This window comes from Tasmannia lanceolata, unplaced genomic scaffold (genome assembly GCF_043159265.1).
Source record: "Tasmannia lanceolata isolate RefF3 unplaced genomic scaffold, GAP_Taslan_0.1 ptg000015l, whole genome shotgun sequence".
In the NCBI taxonomy this organism is placed as follows: Eukaryota; Viridiplantae; Streptophyta; class Magnoliopsida; order Canellales; family Winteraceae; genus Tasmannia; species Tasmannia lanceolata.
Genome location: NW_027518692.1, coordinates 30,388,975 through 30,410,035, shown reverse-complemented (window position 1 = coordinate 30,410,035; position 21,061 = coordinate 30,388,975). Strand labels below are relative to the sequence as shown.

Genomic DNA, 21,061 nt, shown 5'->3' with positions numbered 1-21,061 from the left:
GTTGATGCCAATCCTAGCCCAACCCGGGGTAGCATCACCTCAACCCTAACCTGACCCAACCGATACCTCGGTTGAGGACTATCAACCCTAACCCAACCAGTCCTCGGGTTGGGTTGGCTCGGGTTCGGATTGGCCCGGGGCAAAGTCAGAAAAAAAAATATACAGAAAATGGATATGACGACAGGTTTGGGTGCGTCTCAACCCTAACAAAACCCTCAACTAAATCAGGTTGGCTTTTCCCAACCCAACTCATGGAAGGTCAACCCACGCGCAGGTTGGACCCGATCCAAGTTGCACCCCTATTTATTTTGGTAAAGATTTTTACGGTTATCTTAGATGCTTTTAGAGTTGTCAATGTAGCGTGGGTTAACCCGTTACCACCCTAATCGGAGCGGCCGAGGAAAAATAGGGGGCCCCATTTTTCAATACATTTCATATTGCGTATTTGGTGATAAATTCAATATATTCTTAATAACCAAAAAATGGAAGTTCATGGTATTTTGGTCATTTAGCAGAAAGAAGCAGATATAGAGTTTCTCTCATTACGTTAACAGCTATACAGATTACTACTTTCTATATATGTCTCTCCTTTATCCATACCCTCTTCCCAATTATCCTCTCATTTGATCCCTGTTTATAGATATCACTCTATTTGTGTCTTCTTTGACTCTGGCAAGGAAAGATTTTTTGTTTATATCTCTCTAAGTTTTCTTGGCCAAAAGAACAACATTCTTTGAGTTTCCGGACTGTGCTTTTGGACTGATCTGAAAAGGGGTCTAAGAGCTTGAAAAATTATAACAATGGCAGGAGGTTTTGCAGGTAATGGAATGCCCAAAAGAGCAGAGCTTTATGAGGGGAGGATTACAGGGTATTTCATTCTTGCTTGTATGGTTGCATCCCTTGGTGGATCTCTTTTTGGTTATGATCTTGGAGTTTCCGGTTAGTTCTCATCCATCTTTCTCTAAATTTAACTTTTTAATATGATTAAAGATCTGGGTTTTTTTCATCTTTATATAACTTGGCATGTTTTGGAATTTTCTCCCTCATTGAACCATTCTCACAGAATGTCAGAAACTGTTAAAGGGAGCGATTTATCCGTTTAGGGGGGGATATCAGTTCCTCTTTTTTTCGTAATATCTTTAGGGAAATGACATCCCACCCCCCCTTTAACGCTTTTCTTTGCCTTTATAACTTAACGAATAACGTTAATTTGGGGGATTTTTATCGGTCAAGGTGGGTGGGAATATCATTCCCCGATCTTTATCATACGTCATGGTTGTTTGGATTGCAAGAAAAACATTTCTGACGGAAATTGTTTTCCTGGGAAAAATTTTCTTTCCGCTATTTAGATTAAAATGATATAATTATGTTTATTTAGGCTCTGTTTGTTTAAGATTGTGCAAAATAAATTGTGAGTCCAAAACCAATTATTGGACTTACAATCGATTGGCATAATCTTAAACGAACAGGGCCATAGAGGGATTGTATCATGAATTGAAGGTCCTGTTAAGTAAAATTTGAATAGTGTCTATTCAAGTCATCTTTTTTCTTGTCACACAAGCGTGGTTTTAAATTTCGACTGAAATCCGAGACCGACACCGAAATCAAACAAACCCGAAATTGTATTTTATTTTGCCCGAAATTTTGGTCAAAATTCCGGAATTTCGGTCGAAATTTCGTTTTTTTCCAAAATTTCACCCAAAAACCTATTTTTTATTAATTAATTTAATATTTTACTGAAATTTTGACCGAAATTACCAAAATTTTGTATTAAATAAAATAGTATTTTACTTGTTTCGCCGGATTTCGGCTGAAATTTCAATTTCAGTGGGTCCGAAACCGGTACTGAAACCGAAATTTAAAACCATGCACACGAGTAAGAAATTTTAGAAATATTTTTCCTTTCCAAACTTTTCCAAAAATATCCTGTATTCCAAACAAGGTCTAGGAAAGTGAGAGAAATTGCAGGAATTTTATTTTTAAAATATTTAGAAAACCTAATAAATGGTATGTGAGTTTCCTATCTTTTACATCACCAACTTAGGCCTTGTTTGGATTGCTAGAATTTTGTGGAAAAGTTTGGAACGGAACAATGATTGTAAAATTGCCTACTTGTTTTACCCATGTAAAAAATAACTTGAATCAACCCTATTCAATTTATTTTGAGGGACCTTCAATTTACGATGATACTCCTAAATTAACCACAATCATATTATTTCCCTCTAAATTATGAAAAGAAATTTTTTTCCAAAGAAATATTCTGTCAGAAATATTTTTCTTGCAATCCAAACAGAGCCTTAATAAATGTAATTTTTTTTCCTTTTAAGCATATGCAAAATCTCTAGATTTCCGAAATCTTATCTGAAATCTCAAAATGATTTTGATTTAGCCAAAACCCAAGTGAGTATTTTTTTCATATTTGTTGCCTTTAATTAAATACTTTCTCATTTAAATCCTTTCATTACTAAGTAGAGCACCCTAATTTTTACAAGATTTCCACTATCCAATCAGTGAAATATGCCCATCCAATTTCTCCATATTTTCTAATCTTATTTCATGTACATTTCCTTACTTCCAACTTGAAAAATTATGGACCAAATAAAGTAAAAGCAGCCCTCAAATTTCCCCTTCTAATGCACGTAGTTTTGTAATGTTTCCATGAAAAAATCAACTCAATTTGGCCTATTTTTACCATTCACACAAAACCCAACTGAAATTTCCATAATGATTTAGGTGGTGTGACTTCCATGGACGATTTCTTGAAGGACTTTTTCCCAAAAGTGTATAGAAGAAAGCAACTCCATCTTCGTGAAACAGATTACTGCAAATATGATAACCAAATACTCACTCTCTTCACATCTTCCCTCTACTTTGCGGGCCTTGTTTCAACATTTGGGGCCTCATATTTGACCAGAGCAAAGGGTCGAAAAGCCAGCATTCTCTTCGGTGCATGTTGCTTCTTTGTCGGTGCAGTCTTTAATGCGGCCGCAGTCAATATTTGGATGCTGATCATCGGTCGTATCCTTCTCGGCGTCGGCATTGGATTTGGCAATCAGGTCAGCCATTTTGAATTACATTTTTTAAGCATTCTTGAAACCATTTCCATTATTTTCTGAACAAAATGCTCATAGACAATAGCTAAGGTCTTGTCACAACCCATGTTACATTGATTTTACTGACGAAGTACCCATGTCGGACACGTCTAGGATTCTAATACTTCAGGTTTCACGGAGACACTTCTAGATCTTTTTTTTCTCTCTAAATACTACTACGCCAACTTTACAATTATCGCATCTTATGAGTTTTACCTATCCTAATATTAAGTTTCTTAAATAAAAACAAATATCTACTTTAACTTAGTAAAATTTTCAATATATTACATGTTATAACCATATAGAATTTTAGACCTGTTTAAAATATTTTGACGAATCTACGCATCGTGCTTTTTTAGGTTAATTTGACAAATCTGACACTATTGGATTTCGACACTTGTAGCCGTACTCATGCAACATAGGTTACAACATTTTAGGACTGACATGAATTTTTAAAACATCTTAAGCATAGTTTATAAATTGAAGATCAATAGAGTTTTTTGTTCTTTTTTCTCTTTCCCCAGCTGATGACATTGTCTTCTAGTTTTCTGAAGAAACTTTTTACGACGACTCCATAATTAACTGTGCATCTTTACCTCTTTAGGCACTTAAAATGGGCATAAAATTTGTTTTACACCTATTTTATGTTGAAAGAAATGGATCTTAGGAAAAATATACAATCATGACTAGATCACTTGTGTCTATTCTTGTTGGTTGCAGGCAGTACCTTTGTACCTTTCGGAAATGGCGCCTGCAAAGAAACGAGGAGCAGTTAATCAATTGTTCCAACTAACAACCTGCTTGGGAATCCTAATCGCAAACATAATTAACTATTTCACTGAGCAGCTCCACCCTTGGGGATGGAGGTTATCTCTTGGTTTAGCCACAGTACCAGCAGCTTTAATGTTTATTGGAGGACTTTTCCTCCCTGAAACACCAAACAGCCTGGTAGAACAAGGCAGACTAGAGGAAGGAAGAAGGATTTTGGAGAAAGTTAGAGGTACGCAGAGAGTAGATGCAGAATTCGCGGACCTCGTGGAAGCGAGTGAAGCAGCACATGCGGTTCGGAGCCCATTTCGAAACCTTCTCAAGCCGAAGAACCGCCCTCAGTTGGTGATAGGAGCGTTGGGAATTCCCGCGTTCCAGCAACTCTCTGGAATGAATTCTATACTCTTTTACGCTCCGGTGATCTTTCAGAGCTTGGGTTTCGGGTCTGGTGCCTCATTGTATTCATCTATCATAACCAGCTTAACGCTCGTTCTCGCTACATTCGTTTCGATGTATTTGGTTGACAAGAAAGGAAGAAGGTTTATGTTCTTGGAAGCAGGTTGCCAGATGATACTATCAATGGTACGTATTTTGCAACTGTTTACTTCAAATATTTGTTTACTTATGTTCTATGTTACACGGATTCTTCTGAATGGCAGAAGTACCTATATAGGATTGCAATTCTTCAAGCTTCTTTGGGATACTTCTAGATCTCTTTTATCTGTTTTTTTCTGACTACTACCACAACTTTATAATAGATCACTTTTTTTCTGTTTTTTTTTTCTCAATACTACAACTTCATTATAGATCTCTCTTATCTGTTTTTTTTATGAATACTACTACAACTTTATAATGATCCTATGTTTTGAGGTTTAAATATCCTAATAGCAAGTTTTTATATGACAATAAAATATTATATTTACTAAACCTATTTAAATTTTTAATATATTACTTGTTATAACCATATTATTATATAAAAAAGATAAAATTTGAGAATTGATTAAAATATTTTGACTAATCTAACAAATCTTTGTATTTGAGGTTTGCCGAATCCGACACTCATATCTGTACTAATCCTACATAGCATATGTTCTTCCAAACACTAATGCAGTTAGATATTATTTTTTACTTAACCTATTTAAATTTTTAATATTACTTGTTTTTTCTTGGTGATAATATATTACTCGTTATAATCAAATTATTATATAAAAAATTAAAATTTGAGAATTGATTAAAATATTTTGACGAATCCATTCATCTTTCTATTTGAGATTTAGTGTCTGTACTGATGCAACATAGCATTTGTTCTTCCAGAAGCTAACGCAATTGGATATATTTAAATATGCAGGCGGTCATTGCCACCATTCTAGCTCTGAAATTCGGCCGCGGAGTAGTCCTCCCAAAGGCAGATAGTGTGGTGCTGGTGATTATGATTTGCTTGTTTGTATCCGCCTACGGATGGTCGTGGGGTCCTCTTGGGTGGCTAGTTCCGAGCGAGATCTTCCCATTGGAGACGAGATCAGCGGGCCAAAGCATGGTGGTTTGCGTCAATCTCTTCTGGACTGCAGCAATTGCACAATGTTTCTTGGCGTCACTATGTCACCTTCGATATGGCGTTTTTATACTGTTTGCTTGCTTGATTGTGATCATGTCTTTGTTTATTTTCTTCCTCTTGCCGGAGACGAAACAAGTTCCGATAGAGGAGATGTCTTTTCTTTGGGAGGGTCACTGGTTCTGGAAGAATTATGTTCTCTCGCCCGAAGGAAAACCAAACCAAGGAGATGTTTAGCTTGATACCATTGACATAAAAATGGCATTGGAACTTTGCATTTTAAGTACATTTATTTCATTAAATATGAACTTTACAATTGATGTAGACACCCTTTTATTATAATTGCTCGAAATTTTGTCCGAGGACGGATTTTCATCCTGAATTTCTTTTTATTCTCTGAACTTATCTCAATTCTTAGTCAATTGTATTTATTTGAATCTAAGGAAATTAGTTCTCTGTTTTCTCTTTTGTTTTTCAGTTACTTTCTAAAAAAAAAGTTCTGTTATTGGATCAAATGCATAGCTCTAAAAGCTTCTGAAACGTCTGGCCGTACCTGATACCCAATCTGCATGTCTATATGACATACCAATATATTTGCGAACCTTCATGTAGCAACCTAAAATCTGCATGTCTATATGACATAATTAAAAAACACTACTTCTCAGCTTAGGCAACAGAAAAGAAAATAGAATGATTAAAGGATTTCTTCTATTCTTTAACAAAAAAAAGCAAAAAATTGTATCAAGCCAAGAGTTTTGCAAGTTCATCTACTCTCAAGACTCCCATGTGGGATTATATCAATATAAGCATCTTTGAAACCTTCCTTCTCTGATCACTAGGACTCTTCCTCTAACTACCCTTATCTGTATGAGCCACAACTTCTTTCACCTCCAAATTCTCACCCCCTTGCATCTGAATCCTCTCAAGCACAGCCTTCCTAATTCTCTGCCTGAAAACAGCCCCAGGAGGAGCAGTCTTGGCAAGAGCTACATCCCTTTCATAAACAACATTAGCATACAAGGAATCATCATCCAAAACCAAAGCATTTCCGTTCTCCATAGCCACCCTCCAAAGCAGTAGGACTCTCTGTACAAGTTCGAGTTGAACTGCTGCTTTGACTCTGGAAAATTTCCACCACTGGCACCAGCTCATAGACTTTGCCATTCTTATGCAGTAGCTAGATGCTCTTGAGATACTCTGCTCTCTGGTAAGGCAACCATTCCAGGAAGATGCTCAAAGACCCTCTGATATTTCGGTCGTTCCATTTCGGTTTTGGTGGAAATTTAAAACTATGCTTCCCTCTCCTTGTTTGACTCTTAATAAAAACCCTAACGCCTCGACCCTCCACCCTCAAATTTTTCATGAATATATTTATATGGGATTTGCTAGCGTCCATCGCTGAAGGCATCTCCCAGATGGGTTGTTGCATGTCAGAACAGCCACCTCATAAATGAAGACAAAATCTGCTGAAAAGTGAGCCTGTGTGGCTGCTCTCACATGCAACAGCCCATCCGTGATATGCCTTTTGCGATGGACACTAGCAAATCCCTGGAGGTTTGTCGAATCTGACACCTCGAATCCGTGTCAGATCCTGAAACACGAATCCGAATCCATGCAACACAAGTTAAAATGTTTACAATATATTGCCCCAGTGGTCTCGTGGAACACATAGATCATCAAGTTTGTGAAGAAAATTACATGTTTTCTTCACATTGATTTTAAACACTCACATGAAAGAGACAACGGAAAACAAGGTCAATATAAATGTTGAAGAGCTCTTGAGAGTTGAGACAGATATTTGAACAAGAAATTTAAGGTTTGGAGAATGTTCCAAAGGTAGTTATTTTGGAAGTGTAGCAAAAGGACTCATGAAAGAGGCCGAGCGAAACGCTTTAAGTCATAGCTGTCTTTTCTTTTTCATTTTCTTGTTTTGTTCGTAGAGTACTCATCCTCATCTTTTGCTTGTTTTTGTTACTCTGTGCGAGAGGGGGTTTCGAGGATAAAAGACAGATAGTAGGTACAAGAGGATTTGTAATTACATGAGGAAGAAGGGGAAGACACCAATGGTTGTTCATTGTTCGACCCAATATTACCAGGGTCGGTACTCTCCTTACTGTTTTGCGATCTGGGCCGCACAACCCCAAATGCTGCATGTTTTCAACTGAGATTGCTAAAAATGACGACCCCAGCCACTTTTTGAATTAATATGCATGACATACATGAGGTTTTTTCTTTTCTTTATTAACTCTAGGTAATATGAACTATAGAGTGATATTGTTGTAAAAATGTATGGAATTTTATTAACACAGTGAGGACCAAATAATAAGACTCAGACAGTATAGAGAATCCAGCACCCCCTATGAGTAGGGCATTTTGTGGCTTCTCAATAATGTATTATACTGGAAAGTGTAATAACAACTCATCAAGTGTTTCGATTCGTTCAAAAATTACCAGCTTACTAACCTTTTCATACGCCATTCCAGATACTTCTTTGAAAAGTTTCTACATTTTTCAGAGTGATACTATTTGAGACAACCAATGCATTCCTTCTTGTCCTGTGACATGCTTGTGAAGCCTAAATTTAGTCAATATGAAAATGAGTGAAACAACAAGAGCTTATAACCTATTATGGTCAATGACTCAATATATTCATTCATTAATTACAGTCAAGTGATATTTATGATGATTCAGAAATCTCTGCCATTTTTGCACCATCGTAAAATATCACTAGCTAATAATTAAACAGAGATTTAGGAACTAGCATTCTAGCGGAAATTTTGAAGTAATAATACCAAGTCACACTCATGCAGGTGATCAAAAGGGAATACACCTTTTTCTGGAGGTACTGGTCTCAATCCCCTATTTCCACCAAATGCACCACCTGCCAAAGCACAAAAATCTCGTTCACAAAGTAAGAATGGCTCAAAATCTGCATTGGAGAATGCTCATCGATTTCATCTGCAAACGTGAGTCATGCAGAATCATATGACTCGGTCACTATTGGCTGCTATTAACTCAAATCTCATAAGAAAGTCAAGATTTTTAACTTGATAAATCTAGACCTAATCAACATATAAAGTAAATATGATGCAGACAAAGCCCACTCCAATGAGGAGGCTGAGTTCCACATACACATTTAATTAGGTTGGTCCTTTAATGGTAGAAAGTGATTCTCCTAATGATATAGGATGGGTTTCTTGTGATGTTGCATTGCCTTAAAGAGTTGTGAATATTGTTTATAAGACTAAGTATCTTTTTTGTCCTCATGGGACATCTTGTTTAACATCTCCATATGAAGTAAAATAAGACCTTTATTGCCAAAAGTATCTAGACTCTACATCACAATTCATGACTCAGTCATTCCTGTTAACTCCATTACAACGATCTTGTACTTAATTGGAGAATATATCAGATGTAGAACTTAGAAACTTCATGTAGATGAACAAAACAATCTTGGTAACATTAGGGACTCCTATCTCCCTAAAAGGTTGAATTCCCCTGCTTCTCTATATAAATTTACATATATTCAAATGACAACAAGGTCGGGTTGAATCACTTTTGTTAGGAAATCAGAAACTTTCTTTTTTTACCAGACTTGCATATATAAGTACTGAAATATTCCCAACAGGTCAAAAAAGGAATGAAATTCTAATACTTTTGGTTGAGCCTTTTGATTTTCTGTCCATAAGTTGCCCCATTTTCAAGTATGATCCCTGAAATCTCTTTTCACTTCCTAAAGAGTTCAGTGTTTTCTGGAAATCAACTGGGGTGACAGAGCATCAGAGCTAGAGATGCACTCAACTTGAGTTAATCCCTCTCTTTCATCCTCAGCCTCACCATTACCTGCTAAACTTGTTCCCTCACTTTTTAGATTATCTGATTGGTTCTCATAACTGACAAAAAGAGTCGCGGGCTCAATAAAACCCTCAACTTCTATAACGTTCGCGTGTCTTGATTTAGAAATGATGTCCAAATATGTTTCCACCAAGGGTACATTGTTATCTGTATAATTGGGCAAATCAAATTCGAAATCAATTGGACGCTAAAAAACACGCCGATAACCTCCTGTCATATTAGTTATTGAGAATTCTTATTATTATTGAGAACCTAATCTTTTTGCATTCTGCTTGAAAACAGTGACCCTTTCGCTTGATATAGAACACTTGTCTGTGGTACCTGCAAATCCAAATGATCTTTGCTGGATGCCTAGCATCATCCCTATCACTCCCAAAGCCTCTTGTGTATCCTTATTTTCCTTGTAAAGATGAAACATGAGAAACTTGCCGATATGCTCTGGCCAATCATTTTCAAAAAAAAAAAAAAAATGCTCTGGCCAATCAGGCAAACCTCTGCTATCAAAAAGCTTGATCTCTTTGAATCTTCAGAATTACCTCTATCTTTCCTTTTCCTAAAGTTCCTTTCCTTGTCGTGCTGTGCCCCCGAACAGAACCTCACTCGAATGCATTTCGAACCATAGTTTTAAAACTCCCCAGTGTCATCATGTATATGGTTTTAAGTTTCCACTGAAACCGACATGAAACGACCCATTTCCATCCCCACCGAAACCGAAACTGAAACGACCAAAATGCATAAACCAAGATAGTAAGTGTAGTAGTGATATACTATATTGCTACATATTATATAATTATATTTATACAAACTGCATACAAAATGCGGTGCATGCATTATGAAAACATATCTATATGAAATTCATGTGAAATTTGGAATGTACTAAATTATCACACATGCGCAACAGGCTCTCTCTTTCTCTCTCTCCCTTTGTATTTTTTGAGTTTCGCCCTCTCTTTCTCGTCTCTCCCCATTGTTGGCTTTCTCTCGTCTCCCTCTCTTCCTCTGTATTTTCTGAGTCTCGCCCTCTCTTTCTCATCTCTCCCCATTACTGGCAAAAGATGAGTTGTGGAGGCCGGATCTAGACCGTGGAGGCCAGGTTTGGAGTATGGCTCTTCCGTGGTGGCTAGATCTAGGGATGTGGAGGCGGGATCTGGGGCAGTGGAGGCAGGATCTAGAGCCGAGGAAAACTGTGGAGGTTGTCGGAGGTCGTGAAAGGCCGTGGGTTCCTGGACCTGGAGCTGTGGAAGGCTGGCTATAGGTGGAGCGAGGCCGTGGAGGATTTGAGAAGCTGTGGATTGCCGGATTTAGCAATAGGGTTGTTGGGTTTGGTAGCAGGAGGTTGTGGTCTTCAGAATCAAGATCGTGGGTGGTGGTCTGAGGAAGGGCGTGGTGGCCAGCAGCAATGGAGGTTGCCGGATTCTTGATGACGTTGGTGGTGGCTGAGACTCCCCCGGCGGAGATGATTTTTGTGGAGGAGATGTAGGAGGGATTGGAGGTGGTGACCGTGGAGAAGAATGTGGTCGACGGTGGGGAGGATGACCAGCCGTTGCTTGATGGTGGTACGAGGTGGAGGCCGCCGGAGATCCGACGATGTTGTTGGGTGGTTGGCTATCGTGCACAGTTAGGGGTGCACGATAGCTCTGGGCCTTCGAGCAGGATTTTTAAAAATCGAATTCGGAATGTGCTGTCTATTGACATGGCAGGTCACAATCTTGACCTGGTGGGCCCCACAATATGGCACTTTTTGTTGGATTCGATACAATTGAGGCTATTGGGTAATGTAAGGCGAATGTGGTGGAGAAGTCTGTGTGACATGGCAAGTCACGATCTTGACTTGGTGGGCCCCACAATATGGCACTTTTTGTTGGATTCGATACAATTGAGGCTATTGGGTAATGTAAGGCGTAATGGGTTTTTCTTTTGGGCCAGGAAGAATGCTCCTGGGCAATTCATACTATGTAAGTCTGGTGGGACTACTGGTCCATGTGTTTCCCAAAGTTTCATCTTTAAATTCCATCATTTGCATATATTTCCATATGGTTCCTTGAGTTTACAGGATTTCCACCGAAATTTTCATTGAAACGAACATTTCCTTTTCAGTGGCGACCGAAACTGAAATTTAAAACCTTTATTGTGGACTCCGCCGAGTCGACTCCCTCTTGTCCTTCTATCCTTTGGATCAAAAGCTTCCTCTTCCCTTTCCTCATTCCTCTCCGAGGGCAAATCAAAGGAGGTCAAGTGAGCAACATTTCCACCGTAATTGACTTCGTTTACACTAAAATCCTAATACCTATGCTTTAGTACACCGTGAAAGTCAGGGAGGTGAGATACATAGCAATAGATTCCGACATCTACATCGTCTAGGGTTTTCATGACTAGGGTTTTATTTCTGGTGGAGTTGCAGTAGGGTTTTAGGCTCTAGGGTTTTTTTTTTTCTGTTCTTTTGGGGGTTTAATCACTGACCGTCTTGCTCGTGCCTAATTTAGAAACCCCATTTTTTGTGAAACCTAGTGAGATTTTGAAAACTAATGAACCCCAATATCAGTTCTACAACAGTAAATGGAAACCTGAATTTCCAATTTTGGGAGAAACCCCAACAAAATCTCATGAAGAAAAAAAGGCTTCAAGAATCTGATTAAGGAAACCCAACTCGATTTCCAGTAAAACATCAACTCACGTTGTCTTAAAAAAGGGTAAAAGGGTGCCCCATTGGTCAAATGCCATTGCAAATGGCTATTAACAAATAGGAGCGCCCTTTCACCCCTTTCTCGATATTGAGATATCTTGATCGTACGCCCTTATCAAATGATATGTGCCCTAGAAGCTTTGGTTTGCCCCAATGAATATAGAAGTTTTGGGATTACTCCATGAACATTGTTCTCTGCAATTGGCAATACATCATGATGGGTAGATCACCTTGGACAAAATTGGTTGCTCCTCCAAATCAAAAACTACAATACACACACAATCGCACCCAACGTGATGAGAGGCTGCAAATAAAACACAAAGGAAAAGAAAAAAAGAGACAGAGGCAGTCCTCATTAACGAATACCCTTTTATGCATACACCATTGATATTGTTTCATTTGGGGACACAAATAACGGGTAGAGCAGTAGAACACCTGACTAGTCCTTACCATAATCACAAATATCTGACTTTTTGAAAATAAAATTTCCGAGGCAAATATTTTTTACTATAGTCCTTATAATATAAATTCTAAATCTGAAAGGGTGCATAGCTCTGTGGCAGTGAGGGTATGTAGGGGCTTAGCGTTTTAATAGTGAGGGAATGTAAGGGGATATTGAAATCCGAGGGCAGAAATCACCTACAAACCGCATGGCCTACAAAAAACATCAAACAATCATCAAAGAAATATCTTCCCTCTGGCATGATATTATCACCAGCTTTGCTATTCAAAATTAATTTATAATTAACAACACAAATTTCTAAAATATGCTGAAAACATACACAGAATCATTCCCATTTTCATACTAAGATACTCTCAGCTGTATGTTACCCGAATACTTCTCAAAATGGGTATTATACCTACAGTTGAAATGTATCCTAAAACCCAACAGGTACAAGTTTGTTTTTTTTTTCCTGATCAGTAAACATGGTCATCATCTAGGTGGCCTTTGAAGGGGCATCCGGAACGTGTGATTGTAAGCTTCTCCGGAGGAAATCAGAGATCTTTGCGCTTACAGAACAGCCTCGCTCTATGCAGAGTAGATAGTCGTCCACTGATTACAAATACCACAAACGCTAAATCAGAAAAATTAATAAGTATGGGGTAAATGTATTTTATGGTGCTTCTATTTCCCCTGTTTCTACATGACTTTAATCTGTTCTGGAAGAAAGTAAGCCATATTTCATAGAAACTGTCCTGGATGAAACTGTCCCTCCATATATCTTGCTATGTTTATTTAAAAAACTCATCATTTATAGTTATAGGAATGGCTGCAAATTTTGACATCTAGTATTGAGAGATTATGACGAAAAATAAATATACATATTATATATATAATACAAAAAAGAAAAACAAAAAACAAAATAAACACTATAATAAAATTCAAATTTAGATCATTGAAAAAAAAAAAATCAAATTTAGATCATTCAAAAAATAATTCAAATTTATGTATTTAAATATAAGAATGACAAATATCAATATAGTATCAGGATCATATGTGCTTCTCATTGTGACCTGGTGGTCACGGGTTCGAGTCATGGAAACAGCCTCTCTGAAAAAGCAGGAGTAAGGCTGCGTACATCTAGCCCTCCCCAGACCCGTTGGCGGGAGCCTAGTGCACTGGGCCGCCCTTTTTTTTATGTACTTCTCATGATGAACTCAAGTCATCGGCAAAATTATTTGGATAATATCATTTCAAATCGTTATTTTCATAATATTGGGATAAATTGAAATTATGAGAGATAATTGGTGCGTAGCTTAACTCTTACGTTACCTAATGTGGATATAATAGTAGGGAGACTAGATAATAAAAATCGTGACGTTATCGCTGATATACCAACAAAAGTAATGTGACAATAATGGAAGTTCTGATGTACTAGATTATGTAATTTCATTGCAGTTTCTCATTCCAGCTCAGCAAAGGATGGTCTCTCTCTCTCTCTCTCTCTCTCTCTCTCTCTCTCTCTCTCTCTCTCTATATATATATATATATATATATATATATATTCTTCTAAATAACGGAACTGTTAAGAGGCATAAAAAGTAGGTTTTAAAAAATACCTGGCATCACACCATGTGTCACAGAGGTGATGATCCCATGTTCCAAAGGTTGATTGTCAGCCCCTAATGGTTTTTCTGGCAGGACAGAGAGAGCTGAGTTGGGGAAGACCAAATATGCAAATGCTTGCATTTTCTGTTACATCACAAGAGTATGCCGTTAACCATTAAAAGTTCCCTGTAGGACAGTACAATTTTAACATTGAAAATCTATAGGCCAATGTGGTCTGAAAACGGATAAAATGCCACCAACTTGCCATGGGTTAATCCATTCTTATGAAACCAGTATAAACAATCACCCTAGGCTCTTTTATTCTGTTTAATTAAACCACTTGTCATGGTGTGGTTCTATGGAACCTGGTGGCTTCAAAAAAAAAAGACCATTTTCACGGTGAATTGTCATTTATTAATGAAATAACCGTTTATAATAACATTGTTTTTTTGAAAAAAAAAGTAATAAGGTTCTATGGAACCTGGTGGTTCAAAAAAAAAAAGTCCATTTCCACTGTGAATTGTCATTTATTAATGAAATAACCGTTTATAATAACATTGTTTTTTTGAAAAAAGTAATAAAGCAATCATAGAAAGGTGAATAACAGCATGTGAATGGCAGTTCTGAATACTATTGTTCATTAGTATACTTCTAAGAAAAATGCCTCCATCCAACTGAAGTGTTGTTAGGAAACAACTGCCATAGGTTAGAGAAACAGAAAGACCAGATACATGAGGGAAAATTATGATGGAATAATAAAAACAAAGCAATATTAGAGTTTTAAATGCTATTCTATTTATTAAAATACCCTTATCATATTAAGTGCAATGCAAATCACATTTATGTGGGTGCTACTCTGCTTTGCAAGGAGCTCCATTTGTAACACACACACACACACACACACACACACACAGAGATGGGAATGCTAATACGTTCACATTCACAGACATGTTAGCAACGTCTCCCTTCTTGAAAAAAAAAAAAACACTTCAAATTGTGTTTCCAAGAAGACTACTAGAAGGCCATTTTTGTAATTTTACTAGTACCGATTTTATATATATTTTATAGTTAGACCAGGAACCAGCATTGTTCCTACATTGGTAATTTCTAATACTTAATAAAGAACTCCAGAAAAATCTAAGTGATATAAGATATAAGAGTATCTTAGAAAATGTTGTTCAAAGTACATGTATTTTACTATATGTTAGTACAAAATAGGAGAATGAAGAGAAAAAACGGTGGTGAAAGAGCATTAAGAGTACACTCATCTCTCTCAACTAATTTCTTTCTCTCTCAAGCATACTTATAAATTTCGTTTTGTTTCGTCCGAAATGGACGAAACATTTCGTTTTCGTTCCAACGAAATCTTCAAAATTTCGTTTCGTCCGAAATTGGCTATAATGACTAGTTTGACTGTTTTTTGCAGAAATTACATCAATGCCCCTCTAACGGCTCTTTTGGGTTTTTGACCATTTTAGCCTCCAAATGTGACCGTTTATAGCTGTTGTGAAGGGTATTCTAGTCATTTTTACTTGCACAAACAATAAAAGAACTCTATAAATAGCATTTCCCCTACGTTCTGATCATCCACCTTCACATAAGTGATTCTCCTTCTCTTTTCTACTTTCACTTACACTATCTATTCTAATAAATTTCCTACAAGTCTACACTCTTCTTCAACTCAATCCAAGTCCATTTTGGAGCAAAGGGAAGGCCTACCTTCAACTTACAACTACACGAACTATTTCCTAAGGCTTGCAAATTACAAGTTACACTACAAATTTCAAGTGAAGGCTTACAAGTTACACTACAAATTTCAAGTGAGGGAAGGCTAATATTATCTTATTCTCTTCAAATCAAGTTCAACATCAAGGTTCTCTTTATTTCTTTCAATTTCCTTTCTTTTATTTCTTACTTCATTTGTCTCCTACTTCATTTTTTTGTAATTTGTTTCAATTTTCTTTCTTCTAATTCATTTTTCCCCTTCTTCTACCTCATTTCAGAATGAGTGGGTAGGGCTTGGGACCTTCTGCAGGAGCATCCTCTATTGGTTCGGCACCCGCTAGATCGGATGACCCAGCATGGGCTTACGGTACATTGGTTCCGGGTCAAAAATAAAGTAACTTGCATATTATGTGGCAAAGTCATATCGGGTGGAGGATTAACCCACTTGAAAGAACATTTAGCGGCTGTTCCTGGTGAAGTAGCATCATTCAAAAAAGTGACTGAGGATGTAAAATATCGAATGAAGCAACTTTTAGATGCAAAGAGAAAAGAAAGGGCTAGGATGAGCCTATCCAGAGCAGAGGTTGGAGGTTTTTATGGCACACCAGACGAAGAAGAAGAGCGGGATGAAGAAGACATTGGCACACAATTGCTTCAACGAAAAGGTAAGGAAGTTCTTGTAGAACCGAGTGGTACAAAAAGGAAGAAGAAGGGGATCAGGAATTTCTTTGCACCACGAACAACCCCTGGAGCCCAGCCAAGCATTAAAAGTGCTTTGGCTACTAAAGAAACAATGGATAGAGCAGACATGGCGGTTGGCATGCTTTGCTACGATGCAATCTCCCTTTCAACGTTGCCAATTCACCTTTCTGGCAACCTATGTTTGATGCTGTGAATGCCGTGGGTTCAGGTTATAAGGCACCTACTTATCATGCTTTAAGGGGTTCCATTTTGAAGAATACAGTGGATGAGGTAAACAACTACTTGGAGGAGATTAAGATGTCATGGAGATACACTGGCTGTAGCATTATGGCAGATGGATGGACAGACACCAAACAACGTTCCCTAATCAACTTTTTGGTGTACTGCCCTAAAGGAGTCATATTCCTCAAATCCGTTGATGCATCTGGCATAGTGAAGAATGCCGATGAATTATACAATATCTTTGAAAAGATTGTCGGAGAGGTGAATCCGGAATATGTGGTGCAATTTGTAACTGACAGTGAGCCAAGTTACAAAGCTGCTGGGAAAAGACTAGAAGCCGCGTTTGGTACATTCTTCTGGACTCCGTGCGCAGCTCATTGCTTAGATCTCATCTTGGAGCATCTGTGCAAACCGACTATATTTCCTCACATAGCAACCACAATTGAGAGGGCTCGGACGATTACAAAGTTCAACTACAACCATAGAAGCCTCTTGAATTTGATGAGGAAGAAGTTCACAGGTGGGAAGGAGTTGTGCCGCCCTGCTGCAACCAGATTTGCTACAAATTTCATTAGCATACAAAGTCTGGTGTTGAATCGGAAAGCACTTCAGCAGATGTTTGTGTCTGATGAGTATAGTACTAGTAGGTTTGTCCAACACCCACTGAGTGAAGGGGTAGTTAATACTGTGTTGAATAAATCTTTTTGGGACCAATGCAAGTACATTCTAAACATCAGGGAGCCTTTAGTGAGAGTGCTGCGTTTGGTAGATCGGCAGGACAAACCGGCAATGGGTTACCTATATGAGGCCATGGATAAGGCCAAACAGAACATCAATGAGAGGTTGAAGAGAAAATCAGATTACATGCCCATCTGGAGGATCATCGACCAAAGATGGGATAGGCAACTCCACAGTCCCCTCCATGCAGCAGGATATTTTCTTAACCCTGCTCTCTTTTTCACTCCTACCTTCTCTAGGCACAGTAAAGTAACCAGAGGCTTGTTGGCATGCATCACTCGACTGGTACCTGATGAAGCCTACACAAGACCTCATCACCAATCAGATTGAGGATTATCGAGAGGCTAAGGGTATGTTTGGAATGAAGCTTGCAATCCGCAACCGAACGAAGTTGGGATCAGGTATATTTGAGTTGTTTATTTAATTAAGTATAATTCATTTTAACTTTCAGTTTCTCAACAAATAATGCTTTACTATTTGTTACTTTACAATTGCATGGTGGAATCAATTCACAGACCTTTGCGATCAGAATCCTCAGTCAGACCTGCAGTGCGACTAGGTGTGAAAGGAATTGGAGCACCTTCGAACACATTCACTCTGCAAAGAGAAATAGGTTGGAGCACCAGAGATTAGATGACTTGGTGTTTGTCCATTACAATCTTAAGTTTCGAGAAAGGTGTACAACGTAATATAATATTTTCAATTCTCACCTCATCACCTTAAGCTTTTAAGTTTAACCTTTGACATTAAACTTAATGTTTTCCTTTTCAGGAACTTATTGAGGAAATCATCTACCACTAGTGACCCTTTGAGCATAGACCATCTGGATGTCATGATGGATTGGGTTGCAGAAGAAGATGTCATATTTACGCCGGAAGACATTGGGTGGGAAAATCTTGAAGCACCTACTGCTGTGGTTGGGGCCGGGACGACGACGACTTTCTCATGCCTCTTGAAGAAGATATCCCTACTGGTGGTCCAGGTGGTGATGACGACGGTGACGAGGATGACGAAGAAGATATTGAGTATGATTATCCGGGTTGTGATGACTGAGAGTTGTTGCTACTAGCTATTGTCTATGTTTCACTTTCATGTATCTTTTTTTTTATGTTTTTCTATGTATCAGACTATCAGTTGGACTTGTGCAAGATTTTATGTGTTTAAGTAATGAATATGCCTTTTGGGACACATATTTTGGACTATTTATTAGTTTTTCATCTTTTTCTATTGATTTTTTATTTTTTTGGATTTTTCTCATATTTTTTGTGTGAACGAAAAGTTTCGACCGAAATACACTGAAATGACCGAAATCCCACCGAAATTTCGTTCCGGTGGCCAAAACGAAATGGCGACCGAAACAAAATTTACAACTATGCTCTCAAGTGTAAGACCATTAAATACCTATAGGCAGTCACGAGTCATCTCTCTTTGAAATGATAAGTGTAAGCCCCATCTCCTTCTCTTTGAACAAATGTCAGGCTCTCTCTCTCTCTCTCTCTCTCTCTCTCTCTCTCTCTCTCTCTCTCTCTCTCTCTCTCTCTCTCTCTGTGTGTGTGTGTGTGTCAACATTTAAAAATAAATGTAAAGTGTGATAAAGTGCGGTGAAACTTTGAGAAAATTCCGGTGAAAGAATATTTTTCTAATACTCTGTAAGTTCTAATATTTTATACAAAAATAAGCCACTGAAAATATTAATTATAAGAGCCCTGACTGTACTTTTCTCTTATTTTTCATGTCCTTTGACCAATCTTCTCATCTTACTTTCCATAACTCATTCTTTCTGTTTTCCTTCCATCAATCATCCTCTCTTCCTAGGGTTTTTTCCACCATATGAATCTCCTTTTCCATGCCAAAACTAAAAATGTCGATATAAGAATCTTTAGTAAACAAGCATGAAAATAGAGCAAGAAAAGACATAGTTTCCCGCTAGAAAAAATTCAGCTTGGAAATTGATCTTGCAACACCAAACAAAAATGACAAGTTGCTTTACCTTTCTTGAAAACAAAATAGAAAGCTTTTTTGTCAAGAAAATAGGACAAGTTGCTAATATGCCTGTGAAGGCAGGACAAATTAGCATTCCCTAGAGAGAGAGAGAGAGAGAGAGAGAGAGAAGTGTTTCTAGTCTGCCGACTAGAGATCACTCTCTAGTCTGGCGACCAAAAAACATGGGTCCCACCTTATTTGGGTGATGCAAAGCATTCATTTGATGGACCCTGACATAGAGAGGGTGTCCACAAAAAATCAACTCCATAGGATCATCCCAACCCAGTGATTTTTGGAGCTTAAAATGGATGGCTATAAATGGCACAAATCTGTCCATTTTTTAGCTCCACAAATGGAAGGGTTAGGATGATCCTCTGAAGCTGATTTTTTTGTTGACACCCTATCTATGATGGGGCCTATCAAATGAATGCTTTAGATCACCACAAAAAATGTGGGACCCAAGTGTTTTTAGTTGCCGGACTAGAGAATGATCTCTAGTCGGCAGACGAGAAACACTTTTCTCATATATATATATATATATATATATATATAGAGAGAGAGAGAGAGGAAAGTTTTTCTAGTCGGACGACTAGAGAAGCTTCTCTAGTCCGCCGACCAAAAATACAGTAGGCCCATGTTGTTTGGATGATCCAAAGCATTCATTTGATGGGCCCTATCATAGATAGGGTGTGCCCAAAAAATCAGTTCCATAGAATCATCCTAGCCCTTCGATTTGTGGAGGTTAAAAATGGACAGTGGAGGTTAAAAAGACAATGACCCCACGTTGTTTTGATGATCCAAAGCATTCATTTGATGGGCCCTGACATAGATAGGATGTGCCTAAAAAATCGTCTCCATAAGATCATCATCCTAACCTTTCGATTTATGGAGGTTAAAATGGACGCGTATAAACTCCACAAATCTGTCCATGGTCCCTAGCAAATCCCATATATATATGAGAGAACGGTTCCTACACACATGTGTAGATAAGTTATCTACACACTAGCTTAAAATACAGTGGGGGCCACATTATTTGGGTGATCCAAACCATTCATTTTTAAGGCCCTCTCATAGATAGGGTGTCCACAAAAAATCAGATCCATAGGATCATCCTAACCATTCGAACTTTGGAGGCAAAAAATGAACTAATTTGTGAAGGCATAAAGACATCTATTTTACCTCCACAAATCGTAGGGCTGGGATGATCCTATGGATCTGATTTTTTGTAGACACCCTATCTATGTGAGGGCCTTTAAAATGGATGGCTTGGATCACCGAAACAATGTGGGCCCCCACTGTATTTTAAGCTAGTGTGTAGAGAACTCTCTACACATGTGTAGGAACCGTTTTCTCATATATATATATATATATATATATATATATATATATATATATATATATATGTGTGTGTGTGTGTGTGAGGAAAAGGATTGTACGCTCGAGTGTACCTAACCTTAGGTACGCTCGAGTGCCAAATCACATGGGTCCCACATTTTTTGTGGTCATCTAAACCATTCATTTGCAAGGCCCCATCATAGATACGGTGCGTACCAAAAATCAGCTTCATAGGATCATCCTAACCCATCCATTTGTTGAGGTTAAAATGGACAGACAGTGTTTGTCCACAAATCTGCCCATTTTGCCCTCCAGTTTTGGAGGGGTTAGGATGATTCAATGGAGCTGATTTTTGG

The 21,061-nt window shown here is 38.0% G+C and overlaps 2 protein-coding genes and 2 pseudogenes across 3 annotated transcripts in view; 1 reads left to right on the top strand and 3 right to left on the bottom strand.

The window, feature by feature from the left end:
* Positions 1–710: 710 nt before the first annotated feature.
* Positions 711–5,877, top strand: LOC143845573 (sugar transport protein 14-like). Its single transcript, XM_077353951.1, has 4 exons — positions 711–939; positions 2,734–3,056; positions 3,813–4,442; positions 5,209–5,877. The coding sequence occupies exons 1-4, from the start codon at positions 801–803 to the stop codon at positions 5,647–5,649; spliced, it is 1,533 nt and encodes a 510-aa protein (XP_077210066.1). The 5' UTR covers positions 711–800; the 3' UTR covers positions 5,650–5,877.
* Positions 5,878–7,859: 1,982 nt separating this feature from the next.
* On the bottom strand, positions 7,860–8,361 carry LOC143891926 (uncharacterized; annotated as a pseudogene).
* Positions 8,362–8,393: 32 nt separating this feature from the next.
* LOC143891924 (uncharacterized) lies at positions 8,394–12,748 on the bottom strand (annotated as a pseudogene).
* The window catches only part of LOC143846312 (Ribosomal protein S5 domain 2-like superfamily protein), a 25,950-nt gene continuing 17,517 nt past the window's right edge, over positions 12,629–21,061 (bottom strand). For both annotated transcript variants that reach the window (XM_077354743.1, XM_077354742.1), the window contains 2 exons: positions 14,012–14,144; positions 12,629–13,004 (listed from right to left, as the gene is read on the bottom strand). In XM_077354743.1, the coding sequence (XP_077210858.1) occupies positions 12,889–13,004; positions 14,012–14,144 (249 nt within the window). In that variant the 3' untranslated portion in view covers positions 12,629–12,888. The remainder of the gene's footprint in view (positions 13,005–14,011; positions 14,145–21,061) is intronic.